Here is a 19928-nt window from a genome sequence, read left to right on the forward strand (position 1 = left end):
GAAGTCCAGAACCAGGGGTCACAGTCTAAGGATAAGGGGTAAGCCATTTAGGACCGAGATGAGGAGAAACTTCTTCACCCAGAGAGTGGTGAACCTGTGGAATTCTCTACCACAGAAAGTTGTTGAGGCCAATTCACTAAATATATTCAAAAAGGAGTTAGATGTAGTCCTTACTACTAGGGGGATCAAGGGGTATGGCGAGAAAGCAGGAATGGGGTCCTGAAGTTGCATGTTCAGCCGTGAACTCATTGAATGGCAGTGCAGGCTCGAAGGGCCGAATGGCCTACTCTTGCACCTATTTTCTATGTTTCAATGTTTCTAAGTGTCAGTGAGGGACGCTGCAATTGCCGGCAGCGTCTCAGGGTTCAGCGTCCAGCTTGGGATCTTGTTCCTGACCATTGTCTAGGGGTCCTCCTGTATGCGAGGAGGAGACAGGATCGTGTTGGGCTGCTGCTCTCCACCCCGTACCACACAGGCACTCGTTTCTGTTCACACAACCAGAGCAGCAACTGGGGACGCAGAGGGAAGAGATCTGGAGGGAGCAAAAAGAACAGACCCCAGCACTCAGGGCGTCACCAATAAATCAGTGGTGGAAGTTTCATGGACACTAGCCCAACGCATCTGGGTAACATCCCATCGTCTGACAGGGGAAGATCATTTGAAAACCGACATTCCTCCCTCAACCAGCACCACCAAAACAATCAAATTGACTGGTCATTTATTGACTGGTCATTTATTGCGTGTGGACTATTGCTGTGTGCAAACTGGCTGCCAGGTTTTCCTACAATAACAGTGACTAGTCTTCAAAAGTACTTCGCCAGCAGTAAAAAGCTTTGGGATGTCCTAAGATTGTGAAAGGTGCTGCAGAATTGCAAATTCTTGTGTTTTTCAAATATTTCTCCACTCCTCTTTTAAAATCTATCCTGGATTCTGCTGCCCCCACTATATCTGGTCAGACGGTCCACGTTCAAAAAACTCGCCATCAAAAAAACTTCGGCACTCTCCCTTCATTCTTTAGGTGACGATCTTAAACTGATGCTGACTCGTAACCTGTAGAAACAGTTTTACCCCATTTACTGTATCAAAACCCAATGTCATTTTGAGCTCCTTTTATCAGATCACCTTTTCACCTCCTCTGTTCTAATGAAAAGAGCCCCAGTCTCTCTCGGCTCGCCTTGTAATTACACCTCTCTTTTCAGATTGTCTGGTCGATGCTTGGAAGGAGCTGGGGCTCCCCATCCAGCCCCCGTCCTCGGCAGCCTGCAGCTTCTGCCACCAACCTCTGCATTTCGAGCTGATGAGTGAATGGGAGCGCACCTACTTCGGCGGGAATGAGGGACGGTACATCACCGTGTGCGCCTAAACCGGTAGCTCGTGGAGTTCTACCGAGGAAACTATCTGAATACAATTAAACTAAAAGTACTAGATTAGTAATGACCCGCACCCCTCACTAACACTGATATACCCCTCGCTGTAACACTGATATACCCTACACCCTTCACTGTAACACTGATATATCCCACACCCCTCACTGTAACACTGATATACCCTACACCCTTCACTGTAACACTGATATATCCCACACCCCTCACTGTAACACTGATATACCCTACACCCTTCACTGTAACACTGATATATCCCACACCCCTCACTGTAACACTGATATAACCCACACCCCTCACTGTAACACTGATATATCCCACACCCCTCACTGATATACCCCACACCCTTCACTGTAACACTGATATACCCCACACCCCTCACTGTAACACTGATATACCCCACACCCCTCACTGTAACACTGATATACCCCACACCCCTCACTGTAACACTGATATACCCCTCGCTGTAACACTGATATACCCCACACCCCTCACTGTAATACTGATATACCCCACACCCCTCACTGATATACCCCACACCCTTCACTGTAACACTGATATACCCCACACCCCTCACTGTAACACTTATATACCCCACACCCCTCGCTGTAACACTGATATACCCCACACCCCTCACTGTAACACTGATATACCCTACACCCTTCACTGTAACACTGATATACCCCACACCCCTCACTGTAACACTGATATACGCCACACCCCTCACTGTAACACTGATATACCCCACACCCCTCACTGTAACACTGATATACCCCACACCCCTCACTGTAACACTGATATACCCTACACCCTTCACTGTAACACTGATATACCCCACACCCCTCACTGATATACCCCACACCCTTCACTGTAACACTGATATACCCCACACCCCTCACTGTAACACTGATATACCCCACATCCCTCACTGTAACACTGATATACCCCACACCCCTCACTGTAACACTGATATGCCCCACCCCCCTCACTGTAACACTGATATACCCCACACCCCTCACTGTAACACTGATATACCCCACACCCCTCACTGTAACACTGATATAACCCACACCCTTCACTGTAACACTGATATACCCCACACCCCTCACTGTAACACTGATATACCCCACACCCTTCACTGTAACACTGATATACCCCACACCCCTCACTGTAACACTGATATACCCCACACCCTTCACTGTAACACTGATATAACCCACACCCCTCACTGTAACACTGATATACCCCACACCCCTCACTGTAACACTGATATGCCCCACACCCCTCACTGTAACACAGTTTATATAATGTAGACTTATAATGTAAATGTGTCATACTGTGTTTCCAGCCCTTCCCTGCCCCTTCCAGTGGTGATGATCTAACTGTCCCTCAGCGTGTACTGCTGAAAGATTTCTATGATCCAGCTATCTCTACTTCTCTGCTTCCCAAATTGCCCAAGTTTTGCATCCATATTGTATAGAAATAAGGACAGATTGTATTATTCTAAATTGGGTACAGAATATAGTCTGCACACCTTGATCAAATAAGCCCCCTCCATTTATCCCCACTTCAGCTGAAGGCTACACTTGGCCTTAATTCCCCACGTTAAAGGAAAACATACACAAAGTGACAAAGTGGCTGAGTGCCTCTGTAATGTTATAAATGCATTCCCGAAAATGTGAAACCCGCTCACCCCCCGCCCCCCCCAACATACCACAGCCCCTCTCACTGTCCATGAACACTACCCTCTCTTCCCTCTTCTACAATTCCCTTATTTTGAAGGTGGGGGTTGTAGGTTCCATCGAGGCTTACCGCCCCCCAGGACCTCACCAAATGGCCCGTTCTTTATGTGTGGGCCTAGATTATACGAGCACAGGCTATCACAGCCGAGCCCAATCCTTTGCTGACCCGAGACACCAAACACCGGCCCACACACGCTTGCCAGCAGGTGTCACTGGATAATGCTCAGGAGCAGAAACGTGGCTGATTTTTATCCCGCTCACCAAACAAAGCAGCTCAGCGACCAATTGCAGCATCCCCTTCCACCACCCTGGCTGAGATCAGCTAATTCAGCAGAGAGCAGAGACAGAACCTGGGCCATTCCTGGTGGGTACGGCTCAAAATCACACACAAAAGCAATCTGGGCTCTCGAGATTTATTTCTCAAACAACAACTGGAAACCTTTCACACATCTAATGAAAAAACTGCAATGATTAAAGCCAACGGCCAGCGATTCCACAACCCTCAGCAATGTCCCGTATTACAGTGTAATCACACAACTATCCTGTCAATAAAGTTTAAAGTTCATACCCTCGGAGCTGAAGATGAATTGTCGTATCTCACATAAAGATCACAGGCCCGATTAACAGTCTCAGAGTCTGGGATTCGCCATGAGTCTGGGATTCACTGTGGGTTAAACACTCAACGGCTGGGATCAAATCCAGGCAAGAGTGTTGGGATTAAATTATCTGCTGAAATCGGGTAATGCCAGTGCAATGCCGATTGTTGGTGTGCGAAATGGGAAAGTGTTAAACTACTAAAGATAGAGCACTCTTCTGAGACAGTGCAAGGGCAGCTTTACTCTGTATCTAACCTGTGCTGTAACTGCCTTGGGAGTGTTTGATGGGGACAGTGTAGAGGGAGCTTTACTCTGTATCTAACCCGTGCTGTACTGCCTTGGGAGTGTTTGGTGGGACAGTGTAGAGGGAGCTTTACTCTGTATCTAACCCGTGCTGTACTGCCCTGGGAGTGTTTGGTGGGACAGTGTAGAGGGAGCTTTACTCTGTATCTAACCCATGCTGTACCTGCCCTGGGAGTGTTTGATGGGACAGTGTTGAGGGACTCTGCAGTCTCTGAGTAACACTGCCAATCACGGGCATTTTTATGCCGTGTCCCCACACAACCCGAGAACTGATTGAACTGAAAAATGAGTCTGAATCTTCCAGCAGGCAGGAAGCACTTTCATCACGTCAGTGAAGGCTGTGTTGAAACTCAGCTTCGCGACCAAAAAGAATTGCATGCAAACCTACTGTGGCACCAAACTGGCAATTAAAATGCCCACCTGTAGACCCTCTCCAATCCCCATGTCTTTGATCCAAACTCCCGAGTCCTTCAATGCCAAAGACAGTTCCTATATAACGCTCGTGAAATCTACAAAATAAAGATTTTAACATAATCTAAAACTCAACTGTATGGGACATTTTCACCACGATGGCTGGAAGGGGGAATCATTCAACCATCAGTGGGGGTGAGGGTGGTCTGTGAGACGCTGACCTCTGACTGTCAGGGATTGGCAGAGGTAGACTCCTTGCATCACTTGCTCTGGTGTCCGACAAGCTTGTGTTTCTGCCGCAGTAGAGTCTGGTACTGTGCCTTGGTGCTCACAAGGCTGCTCTGCAGAGTTGCGACCTCAGCTGCAAGCTCCATAACTGGAAAAATGGGGAAAAACGGTGCAATGAGCAACAGCGAGCAAATAACACGCGCGTGTCACACAGGCAGCAGCAAAATCATCAGTGTGTCACAGACAGCAGTAAGAGCAAAAACACGCGTGTCACACAGAGACAGTAGTAAGCATAAAGACTTGCATGAGATACAGGTGTGAGGGAGAGAAAAATACAGTTTTGAGCAGAAACACCCATGTCTCAGAGACAGCATGGAGGGTAAAAGCACACACGTCAGAAGCGAGGGAGAAAAAAAACACACATTTGCGATGCAGATACAGTTGAGCAAAAAGGTACAAATATCTTACAGCTTTGTCTTTCTCGGTCCTCTCTCGCAGCCTCTGCTCTGTGTCTCCCCGCAACCCCCGACACTCTCACACCCTGCCACCTGTCTTTCCCTTTCCTCAGACTCTATGCTCTGTATCCCTCTCTTCCCCTTGCTGTGTCCCTCTCCTCCTCTCTTCATGCTCTCTCCCTCACAGACTCCCTGCTATCTGTCCCTCTCCTCTGTCACACTCCCTGCTCAGTCTCTCCCTCGCTTCTTCACACACACCGTTATCTTTCCTTCTCCTCTCACACCAACTCTCTGCTATCTGTCCCTCTCCTCAGACTCCATGCTCCGTCTCGTCATACATGCCCCCTCTGGGGGGGGGGGGGGGGGGGATCGGAGGGGAGAGAGGGAACTCAGAAAAAATGGATCACGTTCTTCCAGCCCCCTACAAGGGACATCGTTGGAGTGGATGATATCCATAAGTCACGATGCTGTCACTATTCACTTCATACCCAAACAAACCGGTTAACAATCCGTACACAATGCCTGCCGCATCTATGGTGGGGTGGGATGGATTCACTTGGACTGGGGTAAGACAATTCAGCTGGGGGAGGGATGTACTTGGACTAGGGTAAGGGACTTCGGCTGGGGGAAGATACACTTACACTGGGGTAAGGGACTTCGGCTGAGGGAGGCATGCAATTGGACTGGGGTAAGGCACTTCGGCTGCGGGAGGGATGTACTTGGACTGGGGTAAGGCACTTCGGCTGGGGGAGGGATGTACTTGGACTGGGGTAAGGCACTTCGGCTGGGGGAGGGATGTACTTGGACTGGGGTAAGGCACTTCGGCTGGGGGAGGGATGTACTTGGACTGGGGTAAGGCACTTCGGCTGGGGGAGGGATGTACTTGGACTGGGGTAAGGCACTTCGGCTGGGGGAGGGATGTACTTGGACTGGGGTAAGGCACTTCGGCTGAGGGAGGCATGCACTTGGACTGGGATAAGGCACTTCGGCTGGGGGAGGCATGCACTTGGACTGGGGTAAGGGACTTCGGCTGAGGGAGGCATGCAATTGGACTGGGGTAAGGCACTTCGGCTGCGGGAGAGATGTACTTGGACTGGGATAAGGCACTTCGGCTGGGGGAGGCATGCACTTGGACTGGGGTAAGGGACTTCGGCTGAGGGAGGCATGCAATTGGACTGGGGTAAGGCACTTCGGCTGGGGGAGGGATGTACTTGGACTGGGGTAAGGCACTTCGGCTGAGGGAGGCATGCACTTGGACTGGGGTAAGGCACTTCGGCTGGGGGAGGCATGCACTTGGACTGGGGTAAGGGACTTCGGCTGAGGGAGGCATGCAATTGGACTGGGGTAAGGCACTTCGGCTGCGGGAGAGATGTACTTGGACTGGGGTAAGGCACTTCGGCTGCGGGAGGGATGTACTTGGACTGGGGTAAGGCACTTCGGCTGGGGTAGGCATGCACTTGGACTGGGGTAAGGCACTTCGGCTGGCCCTTGCTGCCTTCCGGGGAGCTCTGTTCTTTGTCACTTCAGAAAGTCAAAATGGATCGAGTTACAATTTGCAAAGTCAGTGAGACCTTGGGATGGGCGGTTCCAGTTACACATTCCTGTGAAACTTCAGGGTGTGACTTATCCTCCAAGGGTACCAATCATAGACAAAGGGTGGAGCACGGTGGCCATTTTGGCAGTACAAATAAGCACATCCTTATTAGAATTGAGGCCGTGGGATCCGTACACACCCTCTTTGAATGAGGTCTGAGCGAGCCTTAAACTCTGTGGCACCAGGATTCCGAACCACTTGAGGGGGTCCGGACTGGGCAGCGGTCCGTCCCTCCGCCCCGTAGGCTTGCCTTCCTCACCAGGGCCTTCTTTCAAAGCCTGCGACCGATGGGCCAGTTCGTCCTCAGACAGCAGCTTCTGTTCCTCCTCTCCTCTCCACTTGCCTTTTCTCCTCCTCACTGCACAGGACAAAAGGCAAAAGATCACGTTCTTTTCATTCACACAGCAAAGTCCCATTACAACCTCCCCTCCCTCCACATGAATGTTTGCGGGGTGGGGGGAATAAAACAGGTGTCTCCTCCATTCAATGCTAGCCCCACCTCCTGAAGCTGCTGACTCTCACTAGGTTGCCAATTACACACAATTCTATTCTTCAAGTGCAAGTGGAAACTGTGAGTTTCAGCAAGATATTCGACTGTTGGGGAATCACAGGCGAGCCAGATCCTATCCTTCCCCTCGCCAAACTCTCTCTCTCTCTCTCTCTCACATACTATCCTGGACTCACTGGCCAGTCATCAAGAGCAGGAACCATGGCTGATGCCTCCCCCTCCACCATCTCTAACCCAAGAGACACCCAGGCCAATTGTAGCCCTTACTGCAACGCTGGCGCCGAGCTGGAGAGATTGTGGGCGTGAAACAGGGTTCTATTTTTGAAAGTAGAATGTTATCCAACACCAGGCATGCTCTGCTGATGGGTCGCTGTTTAGCTGAGCTGAGCACTCACCCTGCTCTTTGGCTCCAATCTCTTCTATCTCCTTCTGTTCTTCGGGAACAGATCCTGTCCTTTTCACATCGCCAGAGTCCATTCGCTCGACCCTGAAGCTGTAGCGGCCATCCTCCTTGAGACTGCAACAGATACGGTTAGCAGAGTTAATTCCCCCAGCAGTACCAGGTGCTCCAAACGCGTAATTGGGAAGGCATATGTATTGCTCTAACTCACGACATTCGCACTGCTGGGACCCACTCACCTTCCCACTGCTCTAACTCACGACATTCACACTGCCCCGTCCCACAGCTCTGAACCACAACAATCACACTGCTGGGACCCACTGCTCTAACTCACGATATTCGCACTGCTGGGACCCACTCACCTTCCCACTGCTCTCAACCACAACAATCACACTGCTGGGACCCACTGTTCTAACTCACGATATTCGCACTGCTGGGACCCACTCACCTTCCCACTGCTCTCAACCACAACAATCACACTGCTGGGACCCACTGTTCTAACTCACGATATTCGCACTGCTGGGACCCACTCACCTTCCCACTGCTCTCAACCACAACAATCACACTGCTGGGACCCACTGCTCTAACTCACGATATTCGCACTGCTGGGACCCACTCACCTTCCCACTGCTCTCAACCATGACAATCACACTGCTGGGACCCACCGCCCCAGTGGCAGAAGGGTCAGTAACCAGAGGGCACAGATTTAAGATAATTGGCAAAATGAGATTTTCTTTTGACGCAGCGAGCTGTTGATGTGAAATACACTGCCTGAAAGGGTGGTGGAAGCAGATTCAATAATAATTTTCAAAAGAGAATTTGATAAATACCTGAAGGGGAAAAATTGCAGGGTTATGGGGAAAGGGACTAATTAGATAGCTTACAAAGAGCACTGGCACAATGGGCTGACTAGCCTCCTTCGGTGGTGTATCATTCTATGATTCATGCTGCTCTAACGCACGACATTATACATTGGTGGGTTACACTGGTCTATCCTACGACATACTCATTGGTGGGGCCTACTGCCTCATCCACTGGTTTAACCCTTGGCTTTTTACACTTGGTGGGATCCAACACAAGGCCGCACTACTCTACCCAGTGTGCCCTCCTGGCCAGCCTCACATCTTTCACCTTTCATAAATTTGAACTCATCCAAAACTCTGCTGCCCATGTCCTAACTTGCACCAAGCCCTACTCACCCATCACCCCTGTGCTCGCTGACCAACATCGGGTCCCGGTCCGGCAACGCCTCGATTTTAAAACTCTCATCCTCGTGGTCAAACCCCTCCATGGCCTCGCCCCTCCCTATCTTTGTGACCTACTCCAGCCCCTACAAACCTTTAAAATCTCTGCGCTCCTCCAACTCTGGCCGCTGGTGCATTCCCGATTTTCATCGCTCCACCATCGGTGGCCGTGCCTTCAGCAGCCTGGGCCCCAAGCTCTGAATTCCCTCCCTAAACCTCTCTCTCCTCCTTCAATATGCTCCTTAAAACCGAACTCTTTAACCAAGTTTGTGTCACCTGTTCTAATATCCCCTTGTGTGGCTCGGTGTCTGATAATGCTCCTGTGAAGTGACTTGGGACATTTTACTATAAAAAGGCACTATATAAAGGCAAGTTGTTGTTGTTGCTAGCTGGTGGGGACCACCGCCCTGGGTCGTCATTAATGTTGCCTTTAAGCTGCGTGGTCGCACAGCGCTCCAGGGATCCCACGCAGCCAGCTTTTCAACAGAAAAACTGCGCACGTGCAATAATTTGAATGGGCCGCTCAGCATCTATAAAAAGAGGGAGAATTGGTCGCTGCTCTATCCAATGACACTCCCTGGTGGGATCCATTGACCCCTCCCACTTCCTGTTCCACTGTTCTAAATTATGACATTCAGACTGGTGAGGCCTCCCACTCTAATCCATTTCATTCAGCTGCTGGAGCCCACAGCACCGCCTCATTGCTCCAGTCCACGGCATTCAGGCAAGTTGGAGCCACTGCCCCGCCCCAGGGCTATAGGCCACATCATTGCTGGTGGGACTCGCAGCCCCGTCCCACTGCTCGACCCCTACAGGCACAAGTCAGGAGTGTGATGGAACACTCTCCACTTGCTTGATGAGTGCAGCTCCAACAACACTCAATAAGCTCGACACCATCCAGGATAAAGTAGCCTGCTTGATCGGCACCCCATCGACCATCTTATACATTCACTCCCTCGGCGCACCGTGGCTGCAGTGTGTACCATCTACAAGATGCACTGCAGCAACTTGCCAAGGCTTCTTCGGCAGCACCTCCCAAACCTGCGACCTCCACCACCTAAAAAGGACAAGGACAACAGGCGCATGGGAACACCACCACCTCCACGTTCCCCTCCAAGCCACACACCATCCTGACTTGGAAATGTATTGCCGTTGGGTCAAAATCCTGGAATTCCCTGCCTAACAACACTATGGGAGCACTTTCACCTCAAGTTCTGCAGTGGTTCAAGGCGACAGTTCACCACCACATTCGAGAGCAATTGGGGATGAGCAATAAATGCTGGCCTTGCCAGCGACGCCCACATCCCAGGAATGAATAAATAGAAACAAATTAAAACCATTCACTGAGCCCCAGCCCACTGTTATGTCCATGGCAATAATGGTGGTTAGACCCACAGCACTAATCCATGACATGCTCGCAAGTCTGGTCCACTGGCGGATGCCGCTGAATGAAGGGCTAACCTATGAAGGGCTATCCACCACCCTGTTTCTCCACTGCATCCCAAGACATAGTCGCCAGTGGGAGTCACTGCCCTGTTGCTCTAAACCATGATGTGCTAGCTGGTGAGGTCCATGACCCTGGCCGCTTCACTATCCCATGGTGGGACACACCGACCCCTCCCACTGCCCTGTCCCATAGCTCGAGCACATGACATTCACACTGGTGGGTCCCACCGCCGTGCTCCAACAAATAGCTTTCATATTGTTGGGACATTTTATTACATAAAGGCACGATATGAATACAAGTTGTTGCTGATGCTGACATAGTCGCCGGTGGGGTTTAGTGTCCTGTGGCGCTGCTCCTTTCCGCAACACAGACAATCCTGGGGCCCACTGCTCTAACACACGACACGCTCGCTGCTAGGTCCCACCAACTAGCTCATTTGCTCCAACTCGTGCCATGTTCGCTGGTGGGGCCCACCACACCACCTACAGCTCTAACCCATGACTTTCGCACTAGTGGAATACATCGCCAGGGTCCCACTGCTCTAACTCAGGGAGTGCTGACTGGTGGGTCCCACCCTGACCCACTGCTCTAACTCGGAGTGCTGACTGGTGGGACCCACCTTGACCCACTGCTCTAACTCAGGGAGTGCTCACTGGTGGGACCCACCTTGACCCGCTGCTCTAACTCGGAGTGCTGACTGGTGGGACCCACCTTGACCCACTGCTCTAACTCGGAGTGCTGACTGGTGGGACCCACCTTGACCCACTGCTCTAACTCGGAGTGCTCACTGGTGGGACCCATCCTGACCCACTGCTCTAACTCGGAGTGCTCACTGGTGGGTCCCACCTTGACCCACTGCTCTAACTCAGGGAATGTTCACTGGTGGGTCCCACCCTGACCCACTGCTCTAACTCGGTGTGCTCACTGGTGGGACCCACCCTGACCCCCTGCTCTAACTCAGGGAATGTTCACTGGTGGGTCCCACCCTGACCCACTGCTCTAACTCAGGGAATGTTCACTGGTGGGTCCCACCCTGACCCACTGCTCTAACTCGGAGTTCTCACTGGTGGGACCCACCGTGACCCCCTGCTCTAACTCAGGGAATGTTCACTGGTGGGTCCCACCTTGACCCCCTGCTCTAACTCAGGGAATGTTCACTGGTGGGACCCACCTTGACCCACTGCTCTAACTCGGAGTGCTGACTGGTGGGTCCCACCCTGACCCACTGCTCTAACTCAGGGAGTGCTGACTGGTGGGTCCCACCCTGACCCACTGCTCTAACTCAGGGAATGTTCACTGGTGGGTCCCACCCTGACCCACTGCTCTAACTCAGGGAGTGCTCACTGGTGAGACCCACCCTGACATACTGTGAAAGTGCTTGTTTTCTTTCTTTCTTTCCTACCTAATGTCGTAAAAATGTGCAAAAGGTTCTTCATAGGAGCGTATTCAGACAAAAGTTGACACCGAGCCACATAGAGATATTACAACAGGTGACCAAAAGCTTGGCCAAAGAGGTAGGTTTAAGTGAAGGAGAGAGGGGCAGAGTGGTGGAGAGTTTATGGGAAGGAATTCCAGAACTGAGGACCTCGGCGGCTATAAGTACGACCACCAATGGTGGAGAGATGGGAATCAGAGATGCAAAAGGGGCCAGAATTGGAGGAATGCAGGGATCTTGGAGGGTTGTAGTGCCGTAGGAGGTTACAAACATCGGGAGGAGCGAGAACAGAGGGATTTGAAATCAAGGATGAGAATTTTAAAATCAAGAAGTTTCCAGACCGGTGGCCAATGTAGGTCAGCGAGCACAAGATAGGATAGAAACATAGAAAATAGGTGCAGGAGTAGGCCATTCAGCCCTTCGAGCCTGCACCACCATTCAATAAGATCATGGCTGATCATGCAACTTCAGAACCCCATTCCTGCTTTCTCTCCATCCCCCTTGATCCCTTTCGCCGTAAGGGCCACATCTAACTCCCTTTTGAATATATCAAAAACTGGCCTGAACAACTCTCTGTGGCAGAGAATTCCACAGGTTCACAACTCTGTGAAACAGTTTCTCCTCATCTCGGTCCTAAATGGCTTACCCCTTATCCCCTGGTTCTGGACTTCCCCAACATCGGGAACATTTTTCCTGCATCTAACCTGTCCAATCCCGTCAGAATTTTATATTTCTGAGATCCCCTCTCATTCTTCTAAATTCCAGTGAATATAAGCCTAGTCGATGGTCAGTAGAGAAACCAACATCCCCAATAAGGACATCTAAACCAGAAACCAACACCCACACTAAGAGCCCTCAAACCCTGAGCAACCAACACACCTAAACACAGAGTACCAGGAAATTCAGGGACATTTGGACAGTCAGTCTTGATCGTGTCTGTCCCATTACACCTTGCTTTTTAAATCCCTACCCTGAAGGAAGTGCATTCACTTGTCAACAGCAATCGTTCACTTGATATGTATGCGGCTCCAGACTTGCCTCGCATCAACCTGAGCCAAAGGCACCATCTCTGGTCCGTACTGGAGTGATGAAACCCACTTGTTTCCCATGGAGTAGCGAGCTTTGGAGAGCGAGAACCAGCCCTAGGCGACAAGAACTTTGAGTTAGAAACATTCAACGAACTGCACGGCACCTGGAGCAAACCCACAGACCTGAATTTGGGAGGGGGGAAAAGTACATGTGGGAGAAATGGCAAACATCCCACCCAACCTAAACTCTTGGGTACTGACCCAATGGCTTAGAGGGTGAAGGACTCCCGGGCGTGGTACTGAGTCACGTAGAATGGCCTGTGCCAAGTGAGTGGGCTTCAGCCAGAGCAGGAGCCACAATCAGATTCAATGCCACAGGGCTTGAGGGGGTTCAGGAAATCAGCTGCAGCCACCCTCCAAGAAAGTAGTTCCAGTGATCGGAGCACGGGGTTAGGTACAGAGTAAAGATACAGAGTAAAGCTCCCTCTACACTGTCCCATCAAACACTCCCAGGGCAGGTACAGCAGGGGTTAGATACAGAGTAAAGCTCCCTCTACAATGTCCCATCAAACACTCCCAGGTAACTATAGGCCGGTTAGTTTAACATCTGTAGTGGGGAAAATGCTCGAAGCTATCGTTAAGAAATAGCGGGACATCTAGATAGGAATAGTGCAATCAAGCAGACGCAACATGGATTCACGAAGGGGAAATCATGTTTAACTAAGTTACTGGAATTCTTTGAGGATATAACGAGCATGGTGGATAGAGGTGTAACGATGGATGTGGTGTATTTAGATTTCCAAAAGGCATTCGATAAGGTGCCACACAAAAGGTTACTGCAGAAGATAAAGGTACGCGGAGTCAGAGGTAATGTATTAGCATGGATAGAGAATTGGCTGGCTAACAGAAAGCAGAGAGTCGGGATAAATGGGTCCTTTTCGGGTTGGAAATCGGTGGTTAGTGGTGTGCCACTAGGATCGGTGCTGGGACAACAACTGTTTACAATATACATAGATGACTTGGAAGAGGGGACAGAGTGTAGTGTAACAAAATTTGCAGATGACACAAAGATTAGTGGGAAAGCAGGTTGTGTAGAGGACACACAGAGGCTGCAAAGAGATTTAGATAGGTTAAGCGAATGGGCTAAGGTTTGGCAGATGGAATACAATGTCGGAAAATGTGAGGTCAGCCACCTTGGGGAAAAAACAGTAAAAGGGAATATTATTTCAATGGGGAGAAATTACAACATGCTGTGGTGCAGAGGAACCTGGGGGTCCTTGTGCATGAAACTAAGTTAGTTTGCAGGTGCAGCAGGTAATCAGGAAGGCGAATGGAATGTTGGCCTTCATTGCGAGAGGGATGGAGTACAAAAGCAGGGAGGTCCTGCTGTAACTGTACAGGGTATTAGTGAGGCCGCACCTGGAGTACTGCGTGCAGTTTTGGTCACCTTACTTAAGGAAGGATATACTAGCTTTGGAGGGGGTACAGAGACAATTCACTAGGCTGATTCCAGAGATGAGGGAGTTACCTTATGATGATAGATTGAGTAGGCTGGGTCTTTACTTGTTGGAGTTCAGAAGGATGAAGGATGATCTTATAGAAACATTTAAAATAATGAAAGGGATAGACAAGATAGAGGCAGAGAGGTTGTTTCCACTGGTCGAGGAGACTAGAACTAGGGGGCACAGCCTCAAAATACGGGGAGCCAATTTAAAACTGAGTTGAGAAGGAATTTCTTCTCCCAGAGGGTTGTGAATCTGTGGAATTCTCTGCCCAAGGAAGCAGTTGAGGCTAGCTCATTGAATGTATTCAAATCACTGATAGATAGATTTTTAACCAATAAGGGAATTAAGGGTTACAGGGAGCGGGCGGGTAAGTGGAGCCGAGTCCACGGCCAGATCAGCCATGATCTTGTTGATGGCAGAGCAGGCTCGAGGGGCTAGATGGCCTACTCCTGTTCCTAATTCTTATGTTCTTATGTACTCCCAGGGCAGGTACAGCACGGGGTTAGATACAGAGTAAAGCTCCCTCTATACTGTCCCCATCAAACACTCCCAGGGCAGGTACAGCACGGGGTTAGATACAGAGTTAAGCTCCCTCTACACTGTCCCCATCAAACAGAACCAGGGCAGGTAATACTTCATTGGCTGTAAAGAGCTTTGGGACATCCAGTGGTCGTGAAATGCGCTATATAAATACAAGCCTTTCTTCCTTTCATTGAAGCAGGGTTGCTCACCTGGCTTGATGGTAATGGTAGAGTGAGGAATATGCCAGACCATAAGGTTACAGATTGTGGTGGAATACAATTCTGCTGCTGCTGATGACGCAAAGCGCCAGTTAGTAGCTGCTAGATCTGTTCAGAATCTATCCATTTAGGAAGGTGATAGAGCCACAAGACTCGATGGGAGGGTGTCCTCAGTGTGAAGAAAGGACCTTGCATCCACAAGGATTGTGTGATGGTCACTCCTACCAATACTGTCATACACAGATGCATCTGCAACAGGTAGATTGGTGAAGACGAGATTTTTCCCTCGTGTTGGTTCTCTCACCACCTGCCGCAAGCCCAGTCTGGCATCTATATCCTTCAGGATTTGGCCAGCTCAGTCAGTTGTGATGCTACCGAGCCACTCTGGATGTGAGCCAGGCCAAGTGCCAGACTATTGGAGGCAGCCCATGGTATAAATGAGTTTGACACTCCTACTCTACACTGTCCCATCAAACACATCCAGGGCAAGTTCAGCACAGGTTAGATAGAGAGTAAAGCTCCCTCTACACTCGTGATGTCAAACACATTTTCTATGGTGGGCTTATTCAGGAAAAGTTATTAAAATCAAAAATAGATGAAGATAAACGATATTGCTACTTACTTACATTTAGATTTTATTTACTGCCAAATATCTGGCTCCTCTTTGCTTTAACCACTGCATCAATATTTGGAGTAAATTACTAGGCCGATGCCTGACTTGGGTTAAAAATCATGAGGCCTATTGTCTCCACAGAACTTTATGCCCCAACCACGAACCTGGAAGTGAATTCCAAAGCCTCGCAACTCTGTGAAGATGTTTCTCCTGCCCTCTATTCTAAATCACTTGCATTTAATTTTGCACAATGGCTCTCCCTCTTCACACCTCAACCACTGGAACGAGCCTTCTTCGGTCTACCCAGTGCTTCATAATTTTAAACATTTGTAACAGATCCCCCGAGAACAGGAACAAAGTCAGAAACTGACCCAAGTACCATTCTGGTCAGGCGTGTACCAGTCTCGTTTGATTTCCCCTAATCTGTTATACAACCACAACTGGCTTCCTTAGCGACCGTAAACTAAAAACCACAAGTGCATAACGCTCTCTGCTGCACGCATTATCTCTGGGTCCTCCAGTGGGGAGGAAAACTGCAAGAGAGGATAAGAGAAGTCCTTCCTTCCCATTACAATCTGTGTGCTTTACTCTGTAACATTCTCTGTTCACCAAAGTAACTCAATCTTGGCTTATTTCAAGGTTTCTTTGGTTGGTCGACCAGTCGTTCACCCATTCGGAGTGACTATTGAGAGCGTGGCCAACCAGCACCATTGGTGACGTTGCAGTGACTATTGACATCACGGTACGGCCATGTATTGACACCACACGATTTAGGGTTAGTGTTCGAAAACACCATCGACATTCCGTTGTGTAAGTGGTCCCAGGATTGGGTCTCCGTGATCCCGGGATTGGGTCTCCGGGTGTCCGTGATCCCGGGATTGGGTCTCCGTGATCCCGGGATTGGATCTCTGGGTGTCCCTGATCCCAGGATTCGGGGTCTCCATTTAAATGGTCACTGGATTTGGGGTCTCATAAGAAATAGCAGGAGTAGGCCATACAGTCCCTCGAGCCTGCTCCGCCATTTAATACGATCATGGGCTGATCCGATCATGGACTCAGCTCCACTTCCCTGACCGCCCCCTTATCCCCTTATCGGTTAAGAAACTGTCTATCTCTGTCTTAAATATATTCAATGTCCCGGCTTCCACAGCTCTCTGAGGGAGCGAATTCCAGATTTACAACCCTCAGAGAAGAAATTCCTCCTCATCTCAGTTTTAAATGGGCGGCCCCTTATTCTAAGACTACGCCCCCTAGTTCTAGTCTCCCCTGTCAGTGGAAACACCCTCTCTGCATCCACCTTGTCGAGCCCCCTCATAATCTTATACATTTCCATAAGATCACCTCTCATTCTTCTGAACTCCAATGAGTAGAGGCCCAACTTCCTCAATCTTTCCTCATAAGTCAACCCCCTCATCCCCGGAATCAACCGAGTGAACCTTCTCTGAACTGCCTCCAAAGCAAGTATATCCTTTCGTAAATATGGAAACCAAAACTGCACGCAGTACTCCAGGTGTGGCCTCACCAATACCCTGTATAACTGGAGCAAGACTTCCCTGCTTTTATACTCCATCCCCTTTGCAATAAAGGCCAAGATACCATTGGCCTTCCTGATCACTTGCTGTACCTGCATACTATCCTTTTGTGTTTCATGCACAAGTACCCCCAGGTCCCGCTGTACTGCGGCACTTTGCAATCTTTCTCCATTTAAATAATAACTTGTTCTTTGATTTTTTTCTGTCAGAGTGCATGACCTCACACTTTCCCACATTATACTCCATCTGACAAATTTTTGCCCACTCACTGAGCCTGTCTGTGTCTTTTTATAGATTTTTTGTGTCCTCCTCACACATTGCTTTTCCTCCCATCTTTGTATCGTCAGCAAACTTGGCTACGTTACACTCAGTCCCTTCTTCCGAGTCGTTAATATAGATTGTAATTTATATGGTCCCTTGATTTGGTGTCTCGGTGCAGGTGCTCTATGGATTCGGTCTCCGGGTGCCCTCGACCCCTGGGATTCGGTCTCCGGGTGCCCTCGATCCCTGGGATTCGGTCTCCGGGTGTCCTCGACCCCTGGGATTCGGTCTCCGGGTACCCTCGATCCCTGGGATTCGGTCTCCGGGTACCCTCGACCCCTGGGATTCGGTCTCCGGGTGCTCTCGATCCCGGGATTCGGTCTCCGGGTGCCCTCGATCTCTGGGATTCGGTCTCCGGGTGCCCTCGATCCCTGGGATTCGGTCTCCGGGTACCCTCGACCCCTGGGATTCGGTCTCCGGGTGCTCTCGATCCCGGGATTCGGTCTCCGGGTGCCCTCGATCTCTGGGATTCGGTCTCCGGGTGCCCTCGATCCCTGGGATTCGGTCTCCGGGTGCCCTCGACCCCTGGGATTCGGTCTCCGGGTGCCCTCGATCCCGGGATTCGGTCTCCGGATGCCCTCGATCCCTGGGATTCGGTCTCCGGATGCCCTCGATCCTGGGATTCGGTCTCCGGGTGCCCTCGACCCCTGGGATTCGGTCTCCGGGTGCCCTCGATCCCGGGATTCGGTCTCCGGGTGCCCTCGATCCCGGGATTCGGTCTCCGGGTGCCCTCGACCCCTGGGATTCGGTCTCCGGGTGCCCTCGATCCCGGGATTCGGTCTCCGGGTTCCCTCGATCCCTGGGATTCGGTCTCCGGGTGCCCTCGATCCCGGGATTCGGTCTCCGGGTTCCCTCGATCCTGGGATTCGGTCTCCGGGTGCCCTCGACCCCTGGGATTCGGTCTCCGGGTTCCCTCGATCCCTGGGATTCCCCTCGATCCCTGGGATTCGGTCTCCGGGCGTCCTCGACCCCTGGGATTCGGTCTCCGGGTGCCCTCGACCCCTGGGATTCGGTCTCCGGGTGCCCTCGACCCCTGGGATTCGGTCTCCGGGTGCCCTCGACCCCTGGGATTCGGTCTCCGGGTGCCCTCGACCCCTGGGATTCGGTCTCCGGGTGCCCTCGACCCCTGGGATTCGGTCTCCGGGTTCCCTCGATCCCTGGGATTCCCCTCAATCCCTGGGATTCGGTCTCCGGGTGCCCTCGACCCCTGGGATTCGGTCTCCGGGTGCCCTCGACCCCTGGGATTCGGTCTCCGGGTGCCCTCGACCCCTGGGATTCGGTCTCCGGGTTCCCTCGATCCCGGGATTCGGTCTCCGGGTGCCCTCGACCCCTGGGATTCGGTCTCCGGGTTCCCTCGATCCCGGGATTCGGTCTCAGAGAAGAAGCTCCCGTCACTCGCCCCTCATCCCAGCCCCTCACTCGGCTGTCGTTGATCCTTTCCTCAGCCTTGGCGCGTTTGGCTGGTTTTCAATGCGGGGCAGCGGCGAGGCCTTCACCGTCGAACTAACTCCGCCGCGCTATTGCCCGCTGCACCATTTTACGCCCGTCCCGACGAATTTAAAGCGGCGATCGGGCGGCGCAGCGAAGGGCGCCGATTGAGCCAAGCGGCAAAAGGCGACGCTGTGATTGGACGACCTGCCAGCGAGCGCGCGCCGAGGGAGAAGCCAAGCTGCGATTGGAGGAGCGGGCCCCCACGTGTGTGGGTAAGCCAAGCTGCGATTGGAGGAGCGGAGACCACGTGAGTTTTGGGGGGGGGGAAGGCAGCGCGAGCCGAGCATTCAAGCCACCAAACGGCAGCAGCGCGAGCGGCGGGATGGAAAGCGAAGCTGCGATTGGACGGTCAAAAGACACGTGAGGGGAGGCTGCGCGAGCCGAAGCTGTGATTGGAGAAGCGTGGAACGCGTGGGGTGGGGGAAGCGCCAGCCGACGCTGTGACGTGGAGGCGGGAAGCCCCAAGCGGTGATTGGCGGAGCGGCAACGCGGGCAATGACCGGCTTCAGAAAGCTGTCCGAATTGAGCGCCTCACCTGCTCCATGAGTCTCTCCAGCCGCCCCCGCCGCTCGCTCAGCAGCTCCATCTCCCGCAGGTAACGCAGCAGCTGCTGGTCCAGCCGCTCGCAGAGAGGCCGCAACCCGGACTCCGCCTCAGGTTTCATGGCGGCGGCAGCAACGTCCTCCTTCCGTCTGACCTCCCCACACCACCGCTCTTCGTCCTTGTTGTTATCCCGCCTCCCCTGCCGTGAGTGACAGCGGCTCGCACCAATCGGACCGGCTCCGCCCGCTGATTGACGGCTGTGCTTGCCAATCAGGCGCGGCTCAGCCTCCTGCCCTCGCTTCGCCAATCAGATCGGCTCGTTCTGTGATTGACGGCTGCCTCCACCAATCAGGCGTCGGCGCCCAATCCTCCTTTCACCCATCAGCCCGGCCCGCTCTATGATTGACAGC

General features: G+C 51.6%; 2 protein-coding genes across 5 annotated transcripts in view; one reads left to right on the forward strand and one right to left on the reverse strand.

The window, feature by feature from the left end:
* Positions 1-3696, forward strand: part of LOC139240496 (5-aminolevulinate synthase, erythroid-specific, mitochondrial-like) — a 41794-nt gene extending 38098 nt beyond the window's left edge. For all 4 annotated transcript variants that reach the window (XM_070869032.1, XM_070869030.1, XM_070869031.1 and 1 more), the window contains one exon: positions 1200-3696. In XM_070869032.1, the coding sequence (XP_070725133.1) occupies positions 1200-1363 (164 nt within the window). In that variant the 3' untranslated portion in view covers positions 1364-3696. The remainder of the gene's footprint in view (positions 1-1199) is intronic.
* Positions 3524-19708, reverse strand: ccdc115 (coiled-coil domain containing 115). Its single transcript, XM_070869042.1, has 5 exons — positions 19511-19708; positions 12784-12887; positions 7615-7736; positions 6851-7069; positions 3524-4810 (listed from the first exon to the last, which is right to left on the reverse strand). The coding sequence occupies exons 1-5, from the start codon at positions 19637-19639 to the stop codon at positions 4695-4697; spliced, it is 690 nt and encodes a 229-aa protein (XP_070725143.1). The 5' UTR covers positions 19640-19708; the 3' UTR covers positions 3524-4694.
* Between the last annotated feature and the right edge of the window lie 220 nt (positions 19709-19928).

The sequence above is a fragment of the Pristiophorus japonicus genome, chromosome 32, assembly GCF_044704955.1.
Source record: "Pristiophorus japonicus isolate sPriJap1 chromosome 32, sPriJap1.hap1, whole genome shotgun sequence".
Taxonomy (NCBI): Eukaryota; Metazoa; Chordata; class Chondrichthyes; family Pristiophoridae; genus Pristiophorus; species Pristiophorus japonicus.

Bases quoted from the DNA above. Each gene is read 5' to 3' on its own strand.
- ccdc115 (XM_070869042.1), bottom strand. From the start codon at position 19,639: ATGAAACCTGAGGCGGAGTCCGGGTTGCGGCCTCTCTGCGAGCGGCTG. The intron at 7,737-12,783 runs GCAAGTCTGGAG...TATCTGTTGCAG, and splicing joins TTGGCTCAGGTTGATGCGAG to TCTCAAGGAGGATGGCCGCT. The intron at 4,811-6,850 runs GTGTGTACGGAT...CCATTTTTCCAG, and splicing joins TCAGACCTCATTCAAAGAGG to TTATGGAGCTTGCAGCTGAG.